Source organism: Diuraphis noxia, unplaced genomic scaffold (assembly GCF_037042655.1).
Source record: "Diuraphis noxia isolate RWA-SAM2 unplaced genomic scaffold, SU_Dnox_SAM2 contig0002, whole genome shotgun sequence".
NCBI lineage: Eukaryota > Metazoa > Arthropoda > Insecta > Hemiptera > Aphididae > Diuraphis > Diuraphis noxia.
This window is the reverse complement of record NW_028301712.1, coordinates 36,859,643-36,881,801: the sequence shown is the minus strand read 5'-3', so window position 1 is coordinate 36,881,801 and position 22,159 is coordinate 36,859,643. Positions and strand designations below refer to the sequence as shown.

The following is a 22,159-nucleotide window of genomic DNA, read 5'->3' as shown; positions in this document are numbered from 1 at the left end:
ATTCAGTGAAAATTTTATGTGGGTATCTAGAAAATGTTTAAAGTATACCAATAACGCAATAACCTAAATGATTTTGTTGAAAATCAATTTTGCATACAAATTTTAGTTTTTCCTAATTTTTTTGTTTGTTCTTCCTGGTGCATTAATTATTGTTAATTTTTACTCGTTTTTGAGCCTCAAAGTATCAACTAGATTCACTGTTATATCAGAAAAGATACTGTTGAATAAAATGGAATCACTTTTACTATCCAAAAAGTAAAACAGACACAAAGAAAAAAAAGTACACACACTTACATCATTGTAAAATCAATAAACATTCATCGTTCTGCTCAGGCAACAAATAATTTATTAGTAAACGTTATGATGATGTGTGTACCTATTAATACAATATTATAAAAAATTAATAATATTATGTTTAAACATAATATCCTATCCATATAATATGTAACACTGATATTAATTTGTTTCTAAAATATCTACTATGTTATTTTTATTTGTAAAAGTATTTTACTAAAAAAAAATATAACATCCATTAACTCCGTACCTAAACCAGGACGAGCTTACAGCTAAATTGGTATACGGATCAACTTCTATTAATTAATTTATTGTAATTATTTAATTGATTTGGCTGAAATAAATTAACCGGTAGGTCACGCACCGCATGTTAGGAAGAGAATTTGATGCAATATTAATTAATTTTTGGTTTTTATTAGACTTGATAGAACAGCGATAGAGAAGGAATATAAGAGGATTTAAAATGGATTTTAACTTAAAGAGTTGAATTGTAATTTGAAATAGGTAATAGTAAGATTTTGTTTGAACGATTGATGGCTCTCTGATATATTTACGTTCATACGAACGAGATTTAGGTTGGGTTTTCAATGTTTTTTCGATATTAATTTGTGTGTATTTTTAGATCTGTCCATCATACATTACAAGTATACTTACTTAAATGTTTAATATTACCCATTAGTATTTTACTGATTTATGAGTAGACCTATAAATATGAGGAGTATTTATTTTAAATTTTATTGTGTTAAAGCCGTTAGTTACAAAAATTTTTTTTAAGATTTAGACACTGTTATATTTTTATACTAAATTTGTTTTGTTACTATTATAATTAAAATTTGATATATGGTAAACTCGTAGAAGTTTTATATAATTTAAAATAATTTTATAGAAAAAAAATGTAGTCCGAGTTCACTATAATCTAAATTCGACAGACCCTTAGTTTTAAGTTTATTTAATAATATTATAGTCCTCCGAAGAAACTAGCTTATGGTTTTACACATATGTAAGGTGTAACGATGACTTACGGAATATATTATAACAAAATTGATTTTGTTCCGTCATTGGCTATATTAACAATTTAATACTAACAAAGTAATAAACTAATAACATATACATATTATAGACTATAGTATTATAGTAAACCTATAAAATAATTTTAAGTTCTTACGATATGACCTGCTGTTCGTCTCGTGATGTTGCAACAAACCAATATTGTATGAGATAATATTGAGATACCCAAACATATACTTAGTACGTACTACGTATTTATATTTTCCCCACCACAAGCTCATTCCACACTATCACAAAGATTCAACTTCGGTAGGTATCTTATAGCCTACCATAGGTATGCGGGCACTGCAGTTTCTATTAGCTCTAAACTCGTTAGTATTATAATGCACAGTCGGTAGTTGATAGGTGCCGTTGGTTCGACTTGATTGCACATCTGTAGTACGACGGGGTTTCGGCGTTTCACAATATCAGAGTAGGTTTGTGAGTTTGTGCTGTAGTTCGTAGATATACGTGTCACGACGTATTCAGATTTCGGATAAATATTTACTTTCGAAATATTTATTCGGTCATCGCTTATGTGTTATTTAATAACAATTAACATGCACTTCTAATCAGGCGGCTTATGGTACGTCACCAATCAATTAGGTATGCATTTTTTTAAATAATCGTAATTTACTTAACTAACTTATTTGACATAATTTCATCTGTAAATCATTGAAATGTAAGATTTGATTAGGATCGATTTATGATTAAGCGCATACCTATATCCATGCAATTTTCTTGAATTTTTTTATTTCCATTCAGTTCTCTGAAATTATCTACTCTATATTTTTAATACGATTTTTTGAACTAAAATCCTACAGGTACCTACTGTAGCAATTCAACCGTGTTTCAATAATTTTTTAATTCATATTAATTGTTTTCAAGTATAATTTTAAATACATAAAAGTTGTATGTTACATAACGAACAATTTCATGGTTTAGCAATATACATATATTATATATATATATATATATTTATTAAAATAGAAAGTTGGGTTAAACTTGAAAATATGAATAATTCCACTTGGTTATAAATACAAAATAATATTTCGACGATTTTTAAATACAATCTGTTACCTATTACATACAATAAATAATATTGATGATAAATTGATCAACCATAACACATAATATATTTATTTTATATCAAACATTGTAAAACAGTGTAGTTGAATTTAAAACAGGTATAGGTATATACTTGAAATTTAAAAACTGGTAATTTATATTTTTTGAGTGAAATTCATAATACCTACTTTTTAGATTCTGAACGAAGTGATGAATGTATTGATTTTACCATGATGTGTGTGTTTTTTTTTTTGTGTGTCTGTTACAGCATAACTAGTCGAAATAATGCTTCAATTTCAAACTTTGGGGGTGGTTTCCGATGTAAAAGTGAATATCCTTGGTGCATTGTAGAGGTCAAAAGTAAACTTTTTCCAACAGTTTTCAAAAAATTCGAGAAAAACAAAAAAAAAATGACAGAAAAACGGGAATTTTTACGCATAACCAGTTTTTGACCAAATCGATTTTTTTATATGGTTGTAATTCAAAAACTAATCACTGTAAATACTTTAAATTTTACCTAATGTTTATGTTAGTATTATATTTATACAGTTTAATTTTCACATTTTTGACTTTTTTTGTGGTATTTACTATTTATAGACCAATTAGACCACTGAAATTTTCGATTTTTATGAGAATTTTTTTTTGAAGTGTCGGTAAAAAAATTTTGGCCCAATCAAAATACTTGAAAATTTAATACAAAGTTCCTCATAAGTTATTCTTATAGTGATTAAAAAATTATAAGAATACATGGGCACAATTTTTTTTTATAAGCGTTTATAGTTCAAATATTGGCAAAAATGTTGGACGACCAAAAAAACTTGAAAATTTAATACACGGTTCCTTATGAGTTGTTCTTATTGTAGCTAAAAAAATTAAAAATCGTAAGTCACAATTTTATTTAATAAGCGTTTACAGTTCAAAATTTTACGAAATCTGTCAAAAACGCGAAAATTTGCAAGTAATTTTGTAGTTGAAAAATCATAAAATTGTTTGTATTTATATCTAAGGTTATGAAATTTAAAACTAAGTTTTACATAAGTTTTGCTTCAAATAGCTATAGAGAACATTTGAAGCGTCATTATAGAAAAAATGTTTTGAGCGTTTAAGTTTTAAATTTTGGAAAAATTTACTAACCATGCCTTATGCAAAATGCGTCCTAATTGAAAAATATAATATATGACAATATTTAAATATAATTTAATAATTTATCCTAGACTGACAAATCATCTCCGTTCAGAATCGTTTTTCGTATACAATGATACCTATCATTGCATTCCAATTTAATTTACCCTAGTCAGAGGCCCACCCATCCCCTAATGTACAGCAGAGCGACATCCACTTACCCGCATTATTTTTATTTTTATGCTTTAAGAATATTGTGGGATGTTAAACAATATGTATTTAAGTATAAATAAGGAGGTAAAGTAAAATTAATGCTAAATTATATTATTCTTATGTATTTATCATAATTATTTATTAGGTATTTATCGTTATTCGTTTCGAATGTTACTCACAAACGTTGACAAATATATCCATTGTGATCATAGATAATTCTCCGGAAGGAAGACCTGAACAAAATATATATATACGTTATAACCAACAGCTATTGTAACATGCTTATATAGAATATATATTATATATTATTGTATGATATAATTTATAATACTTGGAAACATGAAGTTGCCAACATTGTGGATGAAATCAAATAAAAATGATTTTAGCTATGGAATTGATTCCACCATAGCGCAGGTGAGTGTAATACAGTAAATTAAAACTTATAAATGTCCAGAGATCACGTTAAAATGATCAAATTATATTAATATACATTATACGTGATACGCGGTTACCTATGTGTCAGCGTATTGCCACGAAAATCGATCGAGATAATTCACACTCTTGTTAAAAAAATATCACCTCATCGTTGACGTTTTGTTATTTTTGTATTATCCCAGATATTGGCTTTGACGACCACCTATCTGTTCAGCATAAAAGTCGGCGTCGACATGATGACACCAACGATAATCATTGGTGCCATTACCGACAAACACAATGACACCGCCTATAACCCTCTATCTCAAATATCGGAAGAACAGATGTCCTGGATAGGTGAGAATCAAAATTAGACACCATTCGTAATTATAATAATAACAATATAACTTGCATTATATTATACACCACTAGCTATCATATCTACATAGTGGTATGATTAACTTCGCAGTTGGTGACACTTATTTAAAAAAAGAAACATACACAAATTGACAATAAAAATCTGCATTGTTGATTAGATGAAGCACTGAGTTTGTTATTATATAGTATATTTGAATACATTATTCTTATTATACTTTTGATCAAGCTTGGAGTCAGATTTTTTTTAGAATGTTTTAATTTTATACTTAACTATAACTTTTAGGGAACTTAACACACTATCCATTTTAGTCATAAATCATTAAATTAATAATATTAAATATTAAATAGAATCCCACATGATAACATAATATTTTGTAAAAATTAATGAAGCACCAGAAATTGTTTTAAATAGATATACATCAAATATAATTTTGCATAAATATGGTTGTAGAAGGAGGTGTGGGTGTTAAATATGACAGAAACTCGCACTCCCTGGGTCCTGCAGGTGGCGGCTGGTTGCTTATAAATTATAATTATAACGGTACAGATAGAGTATGACGCCGCACGATTTCAACAAATTCCGCACGCAGCACACATGATAAAAGTGAGACCACGCTGAATTATTTGAACAGTCATCGCGTTTTGTTTTCACGCATACATAGGTGTGCAATTTTAATTTTTGACCTGGGGGAGGGGCTGAATATATTAAAAGACAATCAGAAATTTATGATATAGCATTTAAAAATTGTATGGCCTAGATTTTTTTTGGGAGGGGAGGGCTTGGCCCCACTCAATTTGCACCTATGCACGCAAAGGTCTAGTAAGATAATTGTATTTTTTTTTAAATATGTTGCAGCATTTTTTTTGAAACAGATTAAAGATGAGGTAGGCTGGTCAAAAAGCTTGGATAATTTGTTCAAGAATTCATTTGAATTTAACTTAACACATATATTTTTAAAATACCTAAAATACATATACACAATTTTTTTTATAGCTAAGTTCAAATTTTTATAAAATTTGAAATCACAAATTGCAGTTAAAAATGTATATAATTCTAAGTTTGCATGGCTAAACCTTGAAAAATGCAATAAAAGATTTTTCGAGTAAGCTATTCTTACAGAATCTTTAAAGCTCAAAAAAGTACATAAATGCAAAGTTCTTTTCATAATATAAACTATTAATATTTAAATAAATTCAAATATTTAACGAAATTGGATATTTAAACGAAACATTACAGTTTTTAGATACCTAATTATTTTATTGTAATTCAAAAACATTATTCACTCCTAGTTGCAGGGTCATTCGACTTGATATTTGTCATCGACTTGACGACTTCACATTGCTCCTCGAATCGTAAACCATGATTTATTACTATTTATTATAATTACAACAGTCTTATTAAATAATATACAGTGATATAGAGTTATATCGTGTAAGTATTAAATTACGTGTTGTGTGAAATTGTGAAAATTAAACGTGTTAATAATATTTGTGTACAATATAACATTACTTCTATTTAATTAATAATAGATATTTGTTTTGTTTATTGACCTTTTTTTTTTTTTTGGTCGATCGCGCGACAACCTTAAAAACTCAGAGGTCGATTCCCTTCCTAGTCTTTTAAAATTGGCCACCCCTGTTATATATTATTACAATTGTCTGTGTATATATGTACCCGGATGACTATATACCATGTACACAAGCTTTCTTCCTTATTATTACCACACAGTGAAAACTTTGTATAGCATGCGGAATAGCATGGGACCAATGAAAAATTCCGATTTAAGCAGTTTTCCGCTTTATTGAATAAAACGGAAAATCCGGATTATAAATTCGTATCAATTTTTCATATCACAAAATTAGTTTATAACATTTATAATTTTTATTTTTGAGTTAGAGACTAATTATAAACTTAATTTAATACTTAACTTTATGTAACTTATTTAGATTAATTAAAGACTTATTTTATGAAATAAATATATTATAAGTATGAAGGTTATTGGGAACTAAATTTATCGATATGATTTCATCATGGAATACTTCTTCTTTGTCATCGTCTTCATCATCTTCAGATATGTAAATTTTTTACTGAATTTACATTTAATTCTTAAAAATTACTTAACTGGTATATATATATTGCAGTTTTATCTTCATTACCGTTTTGCGATGTACCTACATACTCATATCAACGAAATATGACGCTTATCATGTCATATTTTCAGCTAATGCAAGCTTTTTACTTGCATGGGACCTACAAAATCGTTCCGTCTCTGCGTTAGGAAGGTTCCGTTTTATTGAGGTTCAATGTTTATATAAAACTATAGGAACATGTCGGGACCATAGGAAAATTCCGTATTGGATAGTTTTCCGTTTTGTTCAAGGTCCGCATTAGACAGTTTTCACTGTTATATACAATATATGTAACGGTGTCACACGTATACATGTGATTCGTTACATCGGCCATGATGGTCATGGTATATTTTATATCAGTTACCTGCAGTTTACAATTTACCACCTGCAATATAATTACATTAATACAAATACTTGAATCACTTCATTACACATTAATAATTACCATCAATGAAAAATTAATTTTTTTTATCTCGGTACAACGGTTCAGTTGTGAAGTCACCTCAAGACTATAAGCCTTAGTTGACCCGACCGATCCAACTATGTATTTATGTCTAACTCGATTAACCTCATACAGGAAGTCTCATCTATCTATTCCCACCGGTGGGCAGCGTGATCGTATCCTTCATGCAAGACCGTTTCGGTCACCGGGTGTGCATGATGGTGGCCAACTTCACTCACTTGCTGTCCGTGGTCACGTTGATGTTGTCCGGCGGCTCAGTCGGGTTGTACGCCAGCTCAGCACTGATGGGCTTCAACGCGGGATTCGTGACCAGCTTCTCACTGTCGTACTGCGGAGAGGTGTGTGACCCCAAGCTCCGCGGCACGCTCACCGCAGTACTCAACCTGTTCTACTACGCCGGTTACCTGTGCGTGACCATGCTGTACGCAGTCACCGCTGACTGGCGACTGTCCGTGCTGTTCACCGCGATTTTGTCGGTCATCAATGCTGCGATCCTGTTCAAGGTATGTACGTGATATAATAATGTTTTTGCTGTCTAAACGATTAGTCTCCAAATCCAAATGTATTTAAAATCAATTTTTCAAAGTATTATTGCATTCATTCAAAATCAAGTCCAGCTATTGCGATTCGTTTGTTCCGTTTTGTTGATGTGATCACCGGATTACGAGGTCTCGACATCCGCTGAACTCAAAATTCTGATCCACAGGCTAATGGACTTTTGATTCTGAGTGGATGGCTGAAAGTATTGGTTTAATGGTTTTACAATGAAGTGTTTGTGTATCATGTTTTTGTTTTCCCAAAAACAAAAATATTTTGTTGTTAAAATTATATACCTAAACTGTTCAATTTTTATAATAAAGGTTCCTTAAAAATAGTTCATACTGGAACCAAACATTCTGAAAAACATATAAAAAAATTTTTGTCTTTCAAAGATATTTAATTAAAAAATTTATATTTAAATGAAGAATAATGATTTTAGTTACTTTTATGTAATAAAAATATATTTTTCGTAGTTATTTGAAACTTTCATGTATATTATTATATTTTATATTCACAATGACATTTTAAAAATATTCAGATTAATTTTATATTTTTATATAATTGTAAATATTTTGTATAGTTCATACCGTATTAATGTATTACTAAATACTAATAAATTAACAACTATTAGGCCGACAGACCTTCTCCGCGCGCAATGAACTGTTTTTCGAATATTATAATTATTTATCTTTGAATTCAAATTTAATATATATCTATAATAAACTATACCCTGTATCTGACGAAGTACACTCGACGCCAGCAGGGTGATTACCAACTTGACTGAATTCATTTTTAATATTTACCAGATATATTATAATGGTTTCTATACTTTTTTTCTGTATGGTTAAATTATATTTTACATCAATCGCGATTGCTCTCAGAAACGGTGACATTGAGATTAAAAAACAATAATAAATTCTTTAAAAGAAATAAGTAATTTACAATTAAAATTTAATATGATTTCAGACCCCAGATTCACCAATGTGGTTGATGTCCCAGGGTAGAACGGATGAGGCGAAGAGTACATTTAACAAACTCCGAGGTGGTGTTGGTGAGGATAAGTGTGCTGTGGAATTTCGGGATATGATTTATTATACATCCGAAATTAATCTTCCAACAGCTGGTTAGTATTTAATTTAATAGTACAGTCGAATTTTCGCTCTTCAAAATAACGTCTACCTATCTTGCGAAGCTTTATAGTTAACTTTACCGCGAATGCGTAAAATGTTTTTTTTTAAAGTTTTATTTAATCGGATGCCTATTGGCTATTTGCCCTTGATCAATCATTTTTGAATTAAAACTTCTTTTTTGAGGTACGGGTGGAAAAAAATCGTCAAAAAAAATGAAACGCAACGATTTCTGTTATAGTGACAGTTGTTACACCTTTGTTATTTTTTATACAAATCTCTCTTTTTATATAATATACAATTATAAATATTATATATATTATATTATATTACAATATATAAATTATAATTTAAAACTTGTGATTCACTTATAATTTCACAGGCGCCAATACTTAAGAAAGAAGTTTTACTTCCCCAGAGTGTAATGATGGGGGCTCACACACTCTTGTGTAGTTTGTATACCTATTCGTGTGCCTACAAATTTCAATTCTAATGTTAATTCTTCTCTTTTCCCAATCCCCTCGGGTGTCTTAACCATTTAATTCTATAACTGTTGTTTTACTTACATTAGTATTTAGTCCTACATTACTCGTTTCGATTTCTTCTCATATTGGTTTACTCTCCTTTACTACGTTCATATGGATGTGATCTGGAGATCGTCCACAAAATTAAGGAGTGTCTATATAGTAGTCTATATGATTTATGACTATATTTAGTGCACTGTTAATATTTTGTCACAACTTTTTCCGAAGTTATATTGAGCAGGATCCCCTAAAGTATAATAGTATACCTGTATATATAATTTATAATTATTATTTATTATGAATTCATTTTCATTTCATCTAAATAGGTATTTGTAAAATTGTATTCACATCATGCGTGTAAAATATAACATGATGCAAAAATTTAAACTCAAAAACAACAGATTAATAAAATTTGCAGCTATCGCAGTTACAAAAACTAACGCAATTATAATGATATTAATTGCAATATGTTCATTTAATTTTAATAATAAACTAATATTAAAAAAATATATTTTGATTAGGACCTAGGTATACAAAAATATTCACTATAACATTATTTTATGTTTTATCTTCAATTTTTTTTCCAGGAGAAAAACAGGAAATTTCTTCTATCAACGATTCATTGTACTACTTCATTAAACCGGAAACGTTAAAACCTTTGCAGCTGCTCATGATAATGATTTTCTTCACCAATCTGCTGTCCGGAATACCTTATACACCGTATCTGATATCCGTATTCGATAAATTCCAAGTGTCTTTCCATCCGGCTTGGGCAACGGTTGGTCAATATTTACATTTTTAAATCATGTCCACCTATATGCGACTTGCTTAAATGAACTATTATAATTCCAATAGAATATATATAGAGACTAGACTGCAAGCTAAAATCAGAATGAACCAAAGTCCACGGACCTCGGTAATTATTGGTTAAATTAAATTTAGGATGGCAGGGCTTCATCTATAAAAAATAAAAGAAGAGAATGGAAAATTACTTCGTAGCTTTATAGTCTTTCATTCTACAAAAAAAGCAATAATAAATCAAGCTGACACGTTCTTCATATATAACAATATCATTAAATATACGTTAAAATATTATATTATCCTATAAATATATTTTTTCATATATTTGTTGAGAATATTAAGAGCAGATTCTTCATTCTAGTCGTTAGTTGCAATTCTAACTAAACTGTTACTTGACAGTAAATTGGGAGACGTAGGAACTAAGATGTAAACAATTTGAAGAGTAAAAAATAGATCTTGTGCATCGAAAAGGAAACTTTGAAAATGAATGTTAATCGGATTAATGTCATATTTATTTTTATTTTTATTATTACTCATATTAATATGTAATGAATTGATACAATAACAACACTATAATAAATAATATATATAATAAATGATAATAACTAATACGTGTATATATTTACTGTATAGACTATGTACACGGCTTTTAGCGTCGCGGGAAATGTGCTAACCATATGCTCAATAAACAAATTGGGAAAAAGATTTTTGGCTTTGTGCACAATGGCTTCTTGTTCAGTTTGTTACCTGTCAATCGGGATCGTCGGAAACATATTGCCGTCGTCTCCAGTCACGTCATGGATAAAAATTGTGTTATTTTTTTTATCGACTTTTTTTTCGTCGATGGGAATCATGCCTATAGTGTGGATTCTCATGTGCGAAATTTTCCCGATGAAGTAAGCACACGACGTTCTTTTACCTATATTTTAACCACTTTTAATACAACACTATTAATTTTTATATAATATTATTATAATTGGTGATAAACTAAAAAAATATATAAGGCCATTGTTAAACAAATATTACATCGAGTTCCTCTTAATATGGTTTTGATTCTATTAACCAATTGTTTTGTTTAAAAAAATCACGTTTTAGTATATATTATGTATATTTTACATAAAAAAAAAATTTACAACAAAGAAAGAACCAAATCCGAATGGGTAATTACTCTTGAGAGTGAATTTAATTTAAAATTAACGATCGATTCTACAAACCAGTGAGGCAGTGAACATTATTGTAACCGGAACTCGCTGTAGTATACATATTATTTTGTTTATCTATTGCTATACAAATATAATATTACACTTACGAGTTTTCTCATTGTCTTGTATTCCAGAAGTAAAAACGTCGGTGCCGGTATAAGTTCAGCAACATACTTCATCTTGAGTTTCCTGATGACCAAGTTCTATTTGGATCTCGAAGTGATTACGGGCTTCTATAACACATTCGTTTCTTTCGGGGCCTTAGGCCTAATCGGTCTGGTTTATTTGTACTTTCAACTCCCGGAGACCGAAAACAAGACGCTTAACGAGATTTCGGAACACTTTAAATGCAAAAACATGAAAGCTGATGTGCAACCGAGTCCGGCTTAAAAGTAAAAATATTATTATGTGTTAACATTTTAACAAAACTATTATTGTTGGTTATTATTATTATTATTATTATTATTATTATGTATAGACCTATAGCATTGGTCATTGTTAATTTCAAACGCAAGTTTTACGTCTTATGTTTAATGCATAATAATTGGTTAGGTTTACCGTTTAGTGAGTTTAAATTCGAATGCGTTTTCTTATTGTTATGCGCAGTGGCGCCGAAGTCCTAAAAATCTAGTAGGGCAAAAATATTTCAAGAGGCTCAACATCTTAATATCGGGAAAAATGGCATACCGTGGAGAAGAAAATGGTCAATATGAAGCGGCCCTATCTTAAATTTTCAAAATATGTCGGGCCATGGCCCGACCTTAACTTAGGGTTCGGCGCCACTGTTTATGCGGTTATTTTTTATTTTCATTGTACATATATAATTTGAATAATTTTTTACCAATTACATCACAATATAATTTTGATATCAAACTTTTTCATAATTATAGTTAATAACAGCAGATGATTTCTAAAATTAATTTTTCATTATAAACATCAACTACTGCGTGTCTGTATTGCATGTTATATTCTAAGAGTAATCAATATTACCAAGCTATAACATATATGTATACCAATTGAGACTATAAGCATTTTTTCTTTTAAATTTTATAATTAATAATATAATTATGTTAAATTAATTCTGTTCTATCATTTAGCGTCTATTTAGCAATGTTTCTCTTGATATTCAAAGAAATTATTGTGAAAATTACAAAGTATTATATTTTAAATTACGTCTTTCTTCGGATATAAGTACCTATATAATATAATACTGATATATAATAATGCAATTGAATACTGTTGCGTTATTGTTATAAAAATAAAAATGTACTTATATGTACAAATGTATATATGTATAATGTATGATATATCATTGATGCTGCGTAATATACAAGTATTTTAGTATTTATCAATTTATAAATAATGATAATAATAATAGTAATAGTTTATTGTAGCAAAAACAATTTTAACAAGATTTATACGTATATAAAATTACTAAAGTTGCAACTATCATCCTATAAGCGAAAGCTTGAATGCAGATGAGTTCAATTGAGTTTAAATTATAACAAAAAATATAGCTTAATATATAAACAATTTAACAATTATTATCTAATTACACATAAAAATAATATAAAATAAAAATGGAGAATCAAAAATATCTAAGATAGAACACTAATAACATGATTTTTTTATTGAACAAAATTAATAAAAGAAAAAAATGTTGATGTTATGTTTACGTAATAATTAGACATCTTTAATAATAGGGTTTTGATTACCAAAACGTGTTCTATTCAAGGGGAAAAATAGGTAATTATTATTTTTACATTTTGTGTAATAAGCGTGCAATGGTTGATAATCAATAATTTAGGTTTTAACTTTATAAATATATAATAAAGTTTGACGTTCATAAGATAGCCTAAAAGTTTGAACATTAAGATCTGAAAATATTCATCGCATTAATTATCATAAGAAGTTGAAGTAGGAGTCGCATTTGCGATTAAACGATGGGAATTATCAAGGCCATTTTAACGTGGATGAGTTTAGTATCCGTTTACGTTGGTTAAACTCATACGCACCGCTACGAAGAAAGAAACACGTCATCGCCGGAGAGGTGCTTAAAGTTGCGCCTGTCCTACGTGAATTCGGCGAGTGCAGCGCGTGCGACCGAATTTTATAATTCTGACCATGCTGTTCCGCCGAGGCGAAATACAATCTTTCGCACTCGCCGGATTCACGTTGGACACGGCGTATTAACCAATGTTAACCAATACATACACCTCTGTAAAACATGCGTATAAATCATGACCATGTGAAACGGGTCCAATACACATGTCTAACGTGACATGGACGGAAAATGTAAAAATTTGGACATTATGATACCGATAGCCCATCTTTTGCTCAATAAGTGATATGACCATAGGCGTAAATTGGGGGGCTTAGCGGGGCTTAGCCCCCTTAAAAAATAGTATAGCCTTGTTAAAAATTTCTAATGTTATAAATTATAATCTTAGCGTTAGCCCCCCCTTCTAGCAAGCCAAATTTACGCCTATGGATATGACGGCGTCACGGAGAACATTTATAGATTATGATCACGGTAATAATAATAATAATAATAATAATTAATAAAGTTATTATGTTGGACTGGTGATTATAGGTACAGGACAATATTATAAATTACCCATAATCATTTCCTCAATTCGGTCATGTAAAGTTCGCGGTAGGGAGGAACGTAACATAATAATATTATAATTTTGTACATTTTAATTGTATTAATATGTTAATTACATATTATATAATAATACTAATCTAATATTTTTCAAACAGATTAAAATGAAGAATTATTAAAATTGTATTTACATAATATTCATAACAACTAGTAGGTATCGTCTATTGATCGAAGTTCGACCATAAAAATTGTTTTAATATTGAAAATCGACACGCTCCAAAATATTGCACTTCTTATCTGACACACAATTCTTTAGGTATCGGAGTTGGCGGTTCTTCTCCTTTTGTTCTTACGGACGTTTTGAGGAAAACAGGTATAAAAATAGAATTGCCACATTGTGATGTAGTAGTTGCCATAGGCGGATCCAGAGTTTTATATTTGAATGTGCCCGGCTCTTTTTTGTATTCATTTATCATATTACAGAGGGAATGAGGCTATAAACAAATCACATCACATTAAATAATGAAAAAATAAATTAAATACAAATTACCAAAAGTATTATTATTATTATTATTAGTATTTTTTTATCGTTATCAGCGCGATGTCGATTTCCAAGGAAAGGCAATATTTTTCTCTAAAAATAGTTACCACCACTATTAAACCGATCGTGACGTTTTCGTGTTGACGACAATCACGTTGAATAATATAATTTAACAATAACGATAAACAAATACGTTTAAGATTTAAATTCTATAATTTAAATCTTATATCCTCACAAGATATCGTAAATTAGTGTCCAGTGGCACACAAAAGTACTGATGTATTCTACCATAATAGGTATAATCGCTTATTGATAATAATCTAATAATCTATATATAATATTATAATAATACCATTAATACCTACTATACATACTTATACCTAAATTAATGTTTTTCGTTTTTTTAACTATAATATTATGTTGTTAGTTGTTTTAAATTTCCTCGCCGATGAAACATAGTATGATGTTGGAAAAAAAATAAAAATTGGTTAAGATTGGCTTCAAAAAGAATTCCCAATAAAATAATTTGCCAAACTCTTAAGAAGATGCTTCAAATATATTTGTTGTCTCCGTCTTAGAAGTGCGTAACATAAAAATTTACACTCAGCAGATCACGTTTAGCTCCGTTAGTTTAAAAATTAGAGTGAATCGACCCATTATGAATCTTGATGGTAAGAAAATTATCTGTGTTTGTGTGTAGATTTTTACGATAACTTAGTTTTTAAATGAGTTATGAGAATTTTTAATTCACACTTTTTATATACGCAATACGCATAACTTGCTATAAAATTGAACTATCGTAAAAAAAAACCACATACAAACACAAATAATTTTCTTAACATCAAGTTTCATATTAAGTCGATTCACTCTAACTTTTAAACTAACAGAGCTAAACGTGATCTGCTGAACGTACATTTTCTATGTTACGCAGTTGTAAGACGGAGACAACAAATATGTGTGAAGCGTCCTATTAAACAAAATAAGTAAACTAAAATAATAAATATTTATATTATAAACTGCAATTTAACTATAGCTTATATAGCTATTATATAATATTATTGTCATTAATTTCGCATTATTATTATTTTTTATTTTTTGATGCTGGTATGACTAGTTACTGTTGAATTATAAATAGTTACAGGATTTAAATTATATTATTATTTATAATAAACATCAGAAAAGCAAATCAATATTTATAACCAAATCTAAACATGTAAGCAAACGTAATGTAAAAAATTAAAATAACTAATGGCCTTTGTTGCCGAAGTTGTAAACGATCAATAAAAAAAAAATACATCAGAAAGTTTTCAGAATAATTCCCCCTAAACTCTAAGTGTTATCAAATTGAAAAAGCTCTTGATTGTTTACATTATACATGTAATCTTATAAAAGATACTTTTTAAGTATTCAAGTAAAGCAGTGTGTTAAAATATTGTGGAGGGCTATAGGGGAGGGGGTAACCCGGGATACAGCGAGGCATATTGGTAAATGGTAAGTGTCGAAAAAACTTATGTTGTCCTCCCAAAAAAGTTCGTACAACAGTTCATTAATTATTAAAGTGAATTTTATTAATTTATGAAAATGCATATACGTAACTTAAAATATATTCAATAAAATTGAATCAAACCTATGACCTATATACTGCATCATGGTGTGTCTCATATCTCATTGTTATGCCATACTATATATAATATATGACTACTCCACATTATATTATATCCTTAAAAAAGCGAATCTCAGACCATAAATCTTTTTTTCATTAAATACACTTTTTTTGTAGTACCTAAATAATACTAATTGAGAAATATTAGAAACTAATAAATTAAACTCAACACATTGTTTAACTTAAATAAATGACAATATTCTAGAGTAGCCCAATAGGTATACATGCCATATAGTAGATATAAAATTATGTAAAATAAAGATTTGTTATATTAATTTGTCCAGATAAAAGAAAGACAACATTTAAATGTGGTTAAAAACTATATAAATTATGTTAAGAAATTGAAAGCAACTTCTATTACTAGTTTTATAAAATTAATTCAGACCTCTAATACTGGAAATAAATTAGATTTGATGATAGGTGATTTCTTTGAGAAATACAGTCATTTTTATATATTTGATTTTTGTGTAGTATTGGAAACTATACCAGTTTTAATCGTTTACTGTTTAAATTTAAGATCTTAGAAATTTAAAAAAAAATAAAATCATCACATAGGTATTTATTATCTTAATATACAAAAATAAAACATACTTGAACTTAATGAAAAATAGACGTATACCTACAAGTACTATTTATCTCATATAAGTAGATTATGTTATGGTTTCTATATGTTTAAAAAGTAAATTTAGGGCTTGGTGTGGTACGGTGGTTGGCCGAAGTCACTTGGTTGTTCTGAGGTCAACTCATCAACCGGCGTCGCTAGCTCCCGGATGGACGACCAACTAGGTTCTTAGTGATGAATCCTTATTCTATTTACATGTGTTTCAAACCTACTTGCACCAACTTCCATTTCTCATTTTTTTTTTTTTTTTAGTTAGGTAAAATTAAAAAAGAATAATATCCAATTGCTTATTATTTTGTTATAGACTTATAGTAATAGTTAAACTCTTATATTGTTGAATAAGAAATTCATACATCACACCTTAATATTATATAGTATAAAAATGAATTTATTTAGGTAATATGAAAAATTTCCATCGACACCATTTTAGTTTTGGGTAAAGGTTTGAATGGCATTAGTTATACCATTGATTGTAGAATAGACTATTCTATAATCAATGGTTATACTCAGATTATTTTAAAATCAGTTGCAACTAAATAAATAATAGTACTCAATATTTTATTAAAACATGTTTATAAATAATATAAAATATAAAATTTACAAAACAATCTTAGAGTATGTTGAACAATAATATAAAATAAAATCAGTTGTACACCTGAAATACAAATAATAGTTGCCCTTTAGATATTCACAAAATAAATAGATAAATAAAAGCCTTTTCATCAATAAATATAATAAGTGGAAATGCCTAAAATTATGTAAAACTTTAAAAATCAAAATTCAAATCAATCATAAAACTAGAGTTATTGTAAATATTATTCCATTTAACAAGACATACAAGCATATAAAAATATAAAAATTAATATTGTTAACAATTTAATAATATTTCTGACGAAGAAAACAAGTCACAAACTATTAAGATCTAACTAATGCATATTGTTGAATTTATATATTTTATGTAAAATACGATAAATGTTAGTAGAAGTTTTTAGGAATTCTACGGACTTTGAATTTTAAAGTATCAGCAAACATCAATGTTTTGTCAATTTGTTGTTTCACGAACATTTGATTACCAATAATTAACAATGTGCATTCCAAGTATTTATTAATGGACATTCCAAGTAGACTTTGGGAGACGAGAAAACGGATCATATCTAGTTTTTCCAGTAGTTGATTTAACAATTTTTCCATGACAAGGATTATGTCTTGTTGTAATTGATCACCAACCACACAGTTCTTGTTCGGTATGGGATAATGTAAGATGTCTCGCATGTATGACAAGAGTTCACATAGTTCACTGGGAGTAACATCCAAATCTAATTTCTATAATAAAAGCAATTTATTAGTTGTTTTATTCACAAGTTATAAATATATTCAAATTACCAATAATAAGTCATTCAACTTTTGTGGTCGACTTCTCAATGTCTTTGTTGAAATGCAAATCTTTTTTTGTGCACCTTTTGTAATGGAGTTTCTGTTTACTTTTGCTATAAAACCATCAATGTTGTCCTCGTCAATGAATACAATTTCAAGATAACTGAGGCTATTGAAGAACCATTGGTATTTATGCAGTTTCAAATAATAAAGCCACTTTCCAACTGCTCCATCCATTTCTTGATTAATAATTGTCAAGTCGCTAAGTGTCTGTGGGTTGTTCACAGAAGTAGCGCTATTGACTTTCGCAATCATTTCCAGATGGTGATACCCGTAACATTCCACTAAAAACAAAGTGTAATTATTTTGATATTATTTTCATATGAATTATAACTTGATCAATGTTTTATTATTCTTACTACTGAAGCGTGGTTGGTCCCTATCAGGTTCTAAATTGGTTGGTCGCAACATATTTTGCCAAACAGGTGTATGCTGCTGCTGAGTAGATTGAAAATTGAATCGCTGGAAAGGGTCTAGTTGTGGGGGTTTGAAATTGTTTGCCCAAATGTTTTCTGTCAAAGTTTCTTTTGGAATATGGTGTTGAGTGTTGCTTAACTGATTTACTTGACTAATGAGTTGTTTCAAATTCCTTAAAATAATTTCAAAATATTATGGCCTAGTTAAAAGATTCGAAAATGATTGAATTTTTTACTCACTCATTAAATATTTTCAAGTGTGTTGATTTTCCAATTAAATGACTTAATTTCATCGCTGCTTCAATGTTGGTACCATTTTTAATTGTTTGATTAAACACACTCCTTAAATTGTACATTAACTCTTCCTTGGCCATGATGTTGTTATTTTTTACCATCATCAATGATTCGTGCAACTTGACATACGATTTTTGTGTTGGGTTTCTGAACCATTTTGCAATTTTATTTGGATCATTAGATTCCAACTCTCTTTTTTTAATCTCTCTATACAACACTGCATATATATCAGGATACTTAAATGACAGATGATCGAGTGATTCACTAAGACATTCTTGTCTTTCTTTGAATGATCTATACTGCATTAAAGTCTTGGCTAATTGTTTCATATCGTCCACTAGACATATAAGCAACATTTAAATTTAAAAAAATGTTTAATGGATATTTAGGTATTAATTATAAAGGTATTTTTGATTTAAAACTATCTTTTAATAATTTTTGTTTTTAGGATTTTTTTGTATAGATTGATAACATTAAAGTTTGATATACCTACCTACCTAATTATGGATCATTGAAAAATACCAGAGAAGGTCAATATTAAAAAAAAAATCATTTTTTAAAGAAAAACTTGATATTGACTATGTCACTAAAATCAAATAGGTATTCAATTTCAAAAACAGCATCAATTTTTAGTATTATAAATAAAATTGAATCATTTAAAAAATAATAGAAACAAACAATAACAGATTTGAATAAATTTTTTGACATAATTTTAATAAATTGAATCTATAAAATGACTATAAATTATAATTTACTTTTAAGTTTCTCGGGTGAACAGATGATATTAATTAATGTTATACAAGAATCACAAAAATATAAAAATAATGAATTAGGAATTAGGTACCTATAAAATTGTAACATTAAGATGTTCTAACAGGTATATAGTTATAAATCTTAAATTTTAAGTCAAAAGTGGTTATGTTTTATTATTTATGAATTTAGCACTTAAGTAATTATATTAAGATATTAACACTTACTTGTGGAATATTTATCGTGAAGATATTCAGATTTTAAATAGACGTCACGGTGTTTTGTAGTGTTAAAATAGCGAACGATCTAAGAATAGTAATATCCTTTGAAATGGAACGACGATGGGTACGATCACAGAGACGTCAGAACACGGTTTGATCATGAAGTATGAACGTCTGGTACAGTGGTACTCTTGCACTGGTCCGGCTGAGCAGCTTATTTTTCAAATACTCCCTCTCAAGACCCCACTTCCTAATACGTGGTAGGTACGTTGATTGGCCACTGGTGGCGTATACCTACCTGTGTATCCCTTTTTAACCGAGCTGGGAATTACAATGGGCATGTTTTTTTTTTTTGTAGGTGTTAAAGATATAAGGTTTTTATTAATTTATTTCATATTTACCAAAATCAATGATTCTATATTTTTATGAGAAAATAAGAAAGCACGAAAACATGTTTTACGGCCGAATTTTGTTACTTTAGTGGCCCATTAAATATTAATAATTAATATATACATTATTTTGATGTCCCGTCATTAATGTATAATTTTCAAGTACTACTAACATTTTTTAATTGCACTTTAAAGCTTTAATAGTTAAATAATAAATGTCTTCCTTGAGTAATTTGTCAGGTGATGATTATATGGTATACATAACATAATATTATATAGAGTGGCAGCTGACAAGAATACCTGACAGATGAAATAACTGTTGTTCTTATCAAAATAGTTTTTTTTTATGTTTAATTTTTAGCCACTTGCGCTAAACATATAGTAGAAATATTTTTATTTTTAATACTGAAAATAAAATGAAAAATTTTAAATTTAATTTAATTTTTTTGAAAAAATTCAAAGTAGCCAATTAGTAAATCTGATTGTAAAATCGATTTTAATTGTTAAAAAATTTGTTCATATCAAGTAATTTATTTTTTTTAACTTTTTTCAAAATATCGAGATGAGGATTTATTAACTGTATAATAATCGCAATTTTTTTTCATGCGTTTAAATAGCATAATTGTTTTGTTAGGTCTTCCTGTTATAAACGATACACTGTACAAATTTACCTACTTACAAAGTTACAACTTACTATTATACTTGTGTATATTATAAATTATAATATATAAAACTATGTTATAATTATTAAGTTTATAACTAACCCCTAGTACAAATTATAACGCATTCAACCGTGTTATTTAGTATATTATATATCATTATAGACAAATTATAGTATATATATTTTTAAATCTCATATTTAATATATTAAATGTTCTACAAAAACACTACTGTTTTGTTACCTATTAAAAATAATGTTATCCAAAAAAATTGATAATAACATTTTATTATATTCCATTTCCATAAACGACATAGCTAATACTTGGCTTCTATAGATTTTATTAAATATTGAATATAATAAAATAAATTTTCAACACAATAAATGTGTTAAGGATATAAAAATCAAAATATATTCTGGTCCATAAAATCAAAATAAAATTAGAGTCGTGTTACGATTAAAATAGCAATATTTTATACAGGTACTTGAGGTAGGTACTCATAATACAGAATCGTATACACAATAATAATTTTATAACATGCCTACAAATTATTTCGATATTTTAATATACAATAATATTTCTTACATTCTTATTTTTACATTTTAGTTACTTACGATACTTTTGGGCGAATGAAACGTAAATTTTGTTTTATATTTAACTTCCAATTTCCATGATGATTAATAATATTTATAAATATACACGTCTAACCATCTTAATATAAATGTTTTGAATTTATGTATCTGCAAGTATATACATACACATATATATATATCGAGAAATAATTTAATTTCCCAATATAGTGAGTGACATAATTTATTACTGTGATAGTATTGTTATATTATTTACTTTAGTTTGGGTAATAACTAAACAGATAGTGCATTAAAGATCAAGGGACGCCGTCTTTCATTGTTGTATTACTATATAGGAACCTACATCAGTCTATGCCACCTGTGTTGTAATTCTAATATTCTACGACTATGTGATGTTGGACGTCGAATGACATATTATTATATTACGTATTACCGTAATGCCGTATAATGTATATTATAGACGATATTGTGACAAAATATTTTTGATAGGTACGGAATCTTTTATATAGCAGTTATAACTATAGCTATATTACCATAGTAGTACTGGTAGTACCTAAGTTTAAATAATTGGAATTTATTGTAATTGAATATTTTTAGAATTAATAATAACGCCAATACGTAGAATATTATTTATTATAAAATCCAAGTTGAA

At 28.3% G+C, this 22,159-nt stretch overlaps 2 protein-coding genes across 8 annotated transcripts; one reads left to right on the top strand and one right to left on the bottom strand.

The window, feature by feature from the left end:
- Positions 1-1,681: 1,681 nt before the first annotated feature.
- Positions 1,682-20,198, top strand: LOC107171763 (uncharacterized). Of its 6 annotated transcripts, XM_089220154.1 has the most exons (9): positions 1,682-1,947; positions 3,890-4,158; positions 4,362-4,515; positions 7,244-7,632; positions 8,636-8,792; positions 9,908-10,098; positions 10,755-11,017; positions 11,458-11,715; positions 19,936-20,198. In XM_089220154.1, exons 2-8 carry the CDS (start codon positions 4,084-4,086, stop codon positions 11,711-11,713), a joined length of 1,485 nt encoding a protein of 494 aa, XP_089076280.1. In that variant the 5' UTR covers positions 1,682-1,947; positions 3,890-4,083; the 3' UTR covers positions 11,714-11,715; positions 19,936-20,198. The 6 variants fall into 6 exon arrangements, with proteins under 6 accessions (XP_089076280.1, XP_089076282.1, XP_089076279.1 ...); XM_089220156.1 differs by lacking the exon at positions 19,936-20,198 and having other exon boundaries at positions 3,957-4,158; positions 11,458-12,492; XM_089220153.1 differs by lacking the exon at positions 19,936-20,198 and having other exon boundaries at positions 11,458-12,492.
- On the bottom strand, positions 17,578-20,014 carry LOC107161545 (uncharacterized). 2 transcript variants are annotated; one of them, XM_015507988.2, is made up of 5 exons: positions 19,876-20,014; positions 18,845-19,235; positions 18,548-18,777; positions 18,138-18,472; positions 17,578-18,077 (listed from the first exon to the last, which is right to left on the bottom strand). In XM_015507988.2, coding segments are annotated over exons 1-5 (1,305 nt in total). In that variant the 5' UTR covers positions 19,877-20,014; the 3' UTR covers positions 17,578-17,729. The 2 variants fall into 2 exon arrangements, with proteins under 2 accessions (XP_015363474.2, XP_089076285.1); XM_089220159.1 differs by lacking the exon at positions 19,876-20,014 and having other exon boundaries at positions 18,845-19,254.
- Positions 20,199-22,159: the final 1,961 nt, after the last annotated feature.

What these genes read in the sequence shown, in the direction of transcription:
- LOC107161545 (XM_089220159.1), bottom strand. Translation starts at nt 19,254, where the DNA reads ATGTTGCTTATATGTCTAGTGGACGATATGAAACAATTAGCCAAGACT. An exon ending in GGACCAACCACGCTTCAGTA is followed by an intron (nt 18,473 to 18,547) that starts GTAAGAATAATA and finishes CTTTGTTTTTAG; the next exon opens with TGGAATGTTACGGGTATCAC. An exon ending in AGTTGAATGACTTATTATTG is followed by an intron (nt 18,078 to 18,137) that starts GTAATTTGAATA and finishes CTTTTATTATAG; the next exon opens with AAATTAGATTTGGATGTTAC.
- LOC107171763 (XM_089220154.1), top strand. Translation starts at nt 4,084, where the DNA reads ATGAAGTTGCCAACATTGTGGATGAAATCAAATAAAAATGATTTTAGC. An exon ending in AATTAATCTTCCAACAGCTG is followed by an intron (nt 8,793 to 9,907) that starts GTTAGTATTTAA and finishes TTTTTTTTCCAG; the next exon opens with GAGAAAAACAGGAAATTTCT. An exon ending in TCCATCCGGCTTGGGCAACG is followed by an intron (nt 10,099 to 10,754) that starts GTTGGTCAATAT and finishes TTTACTGTATAG; the next exon opens with ACTATGTACACGGCTTTTAG.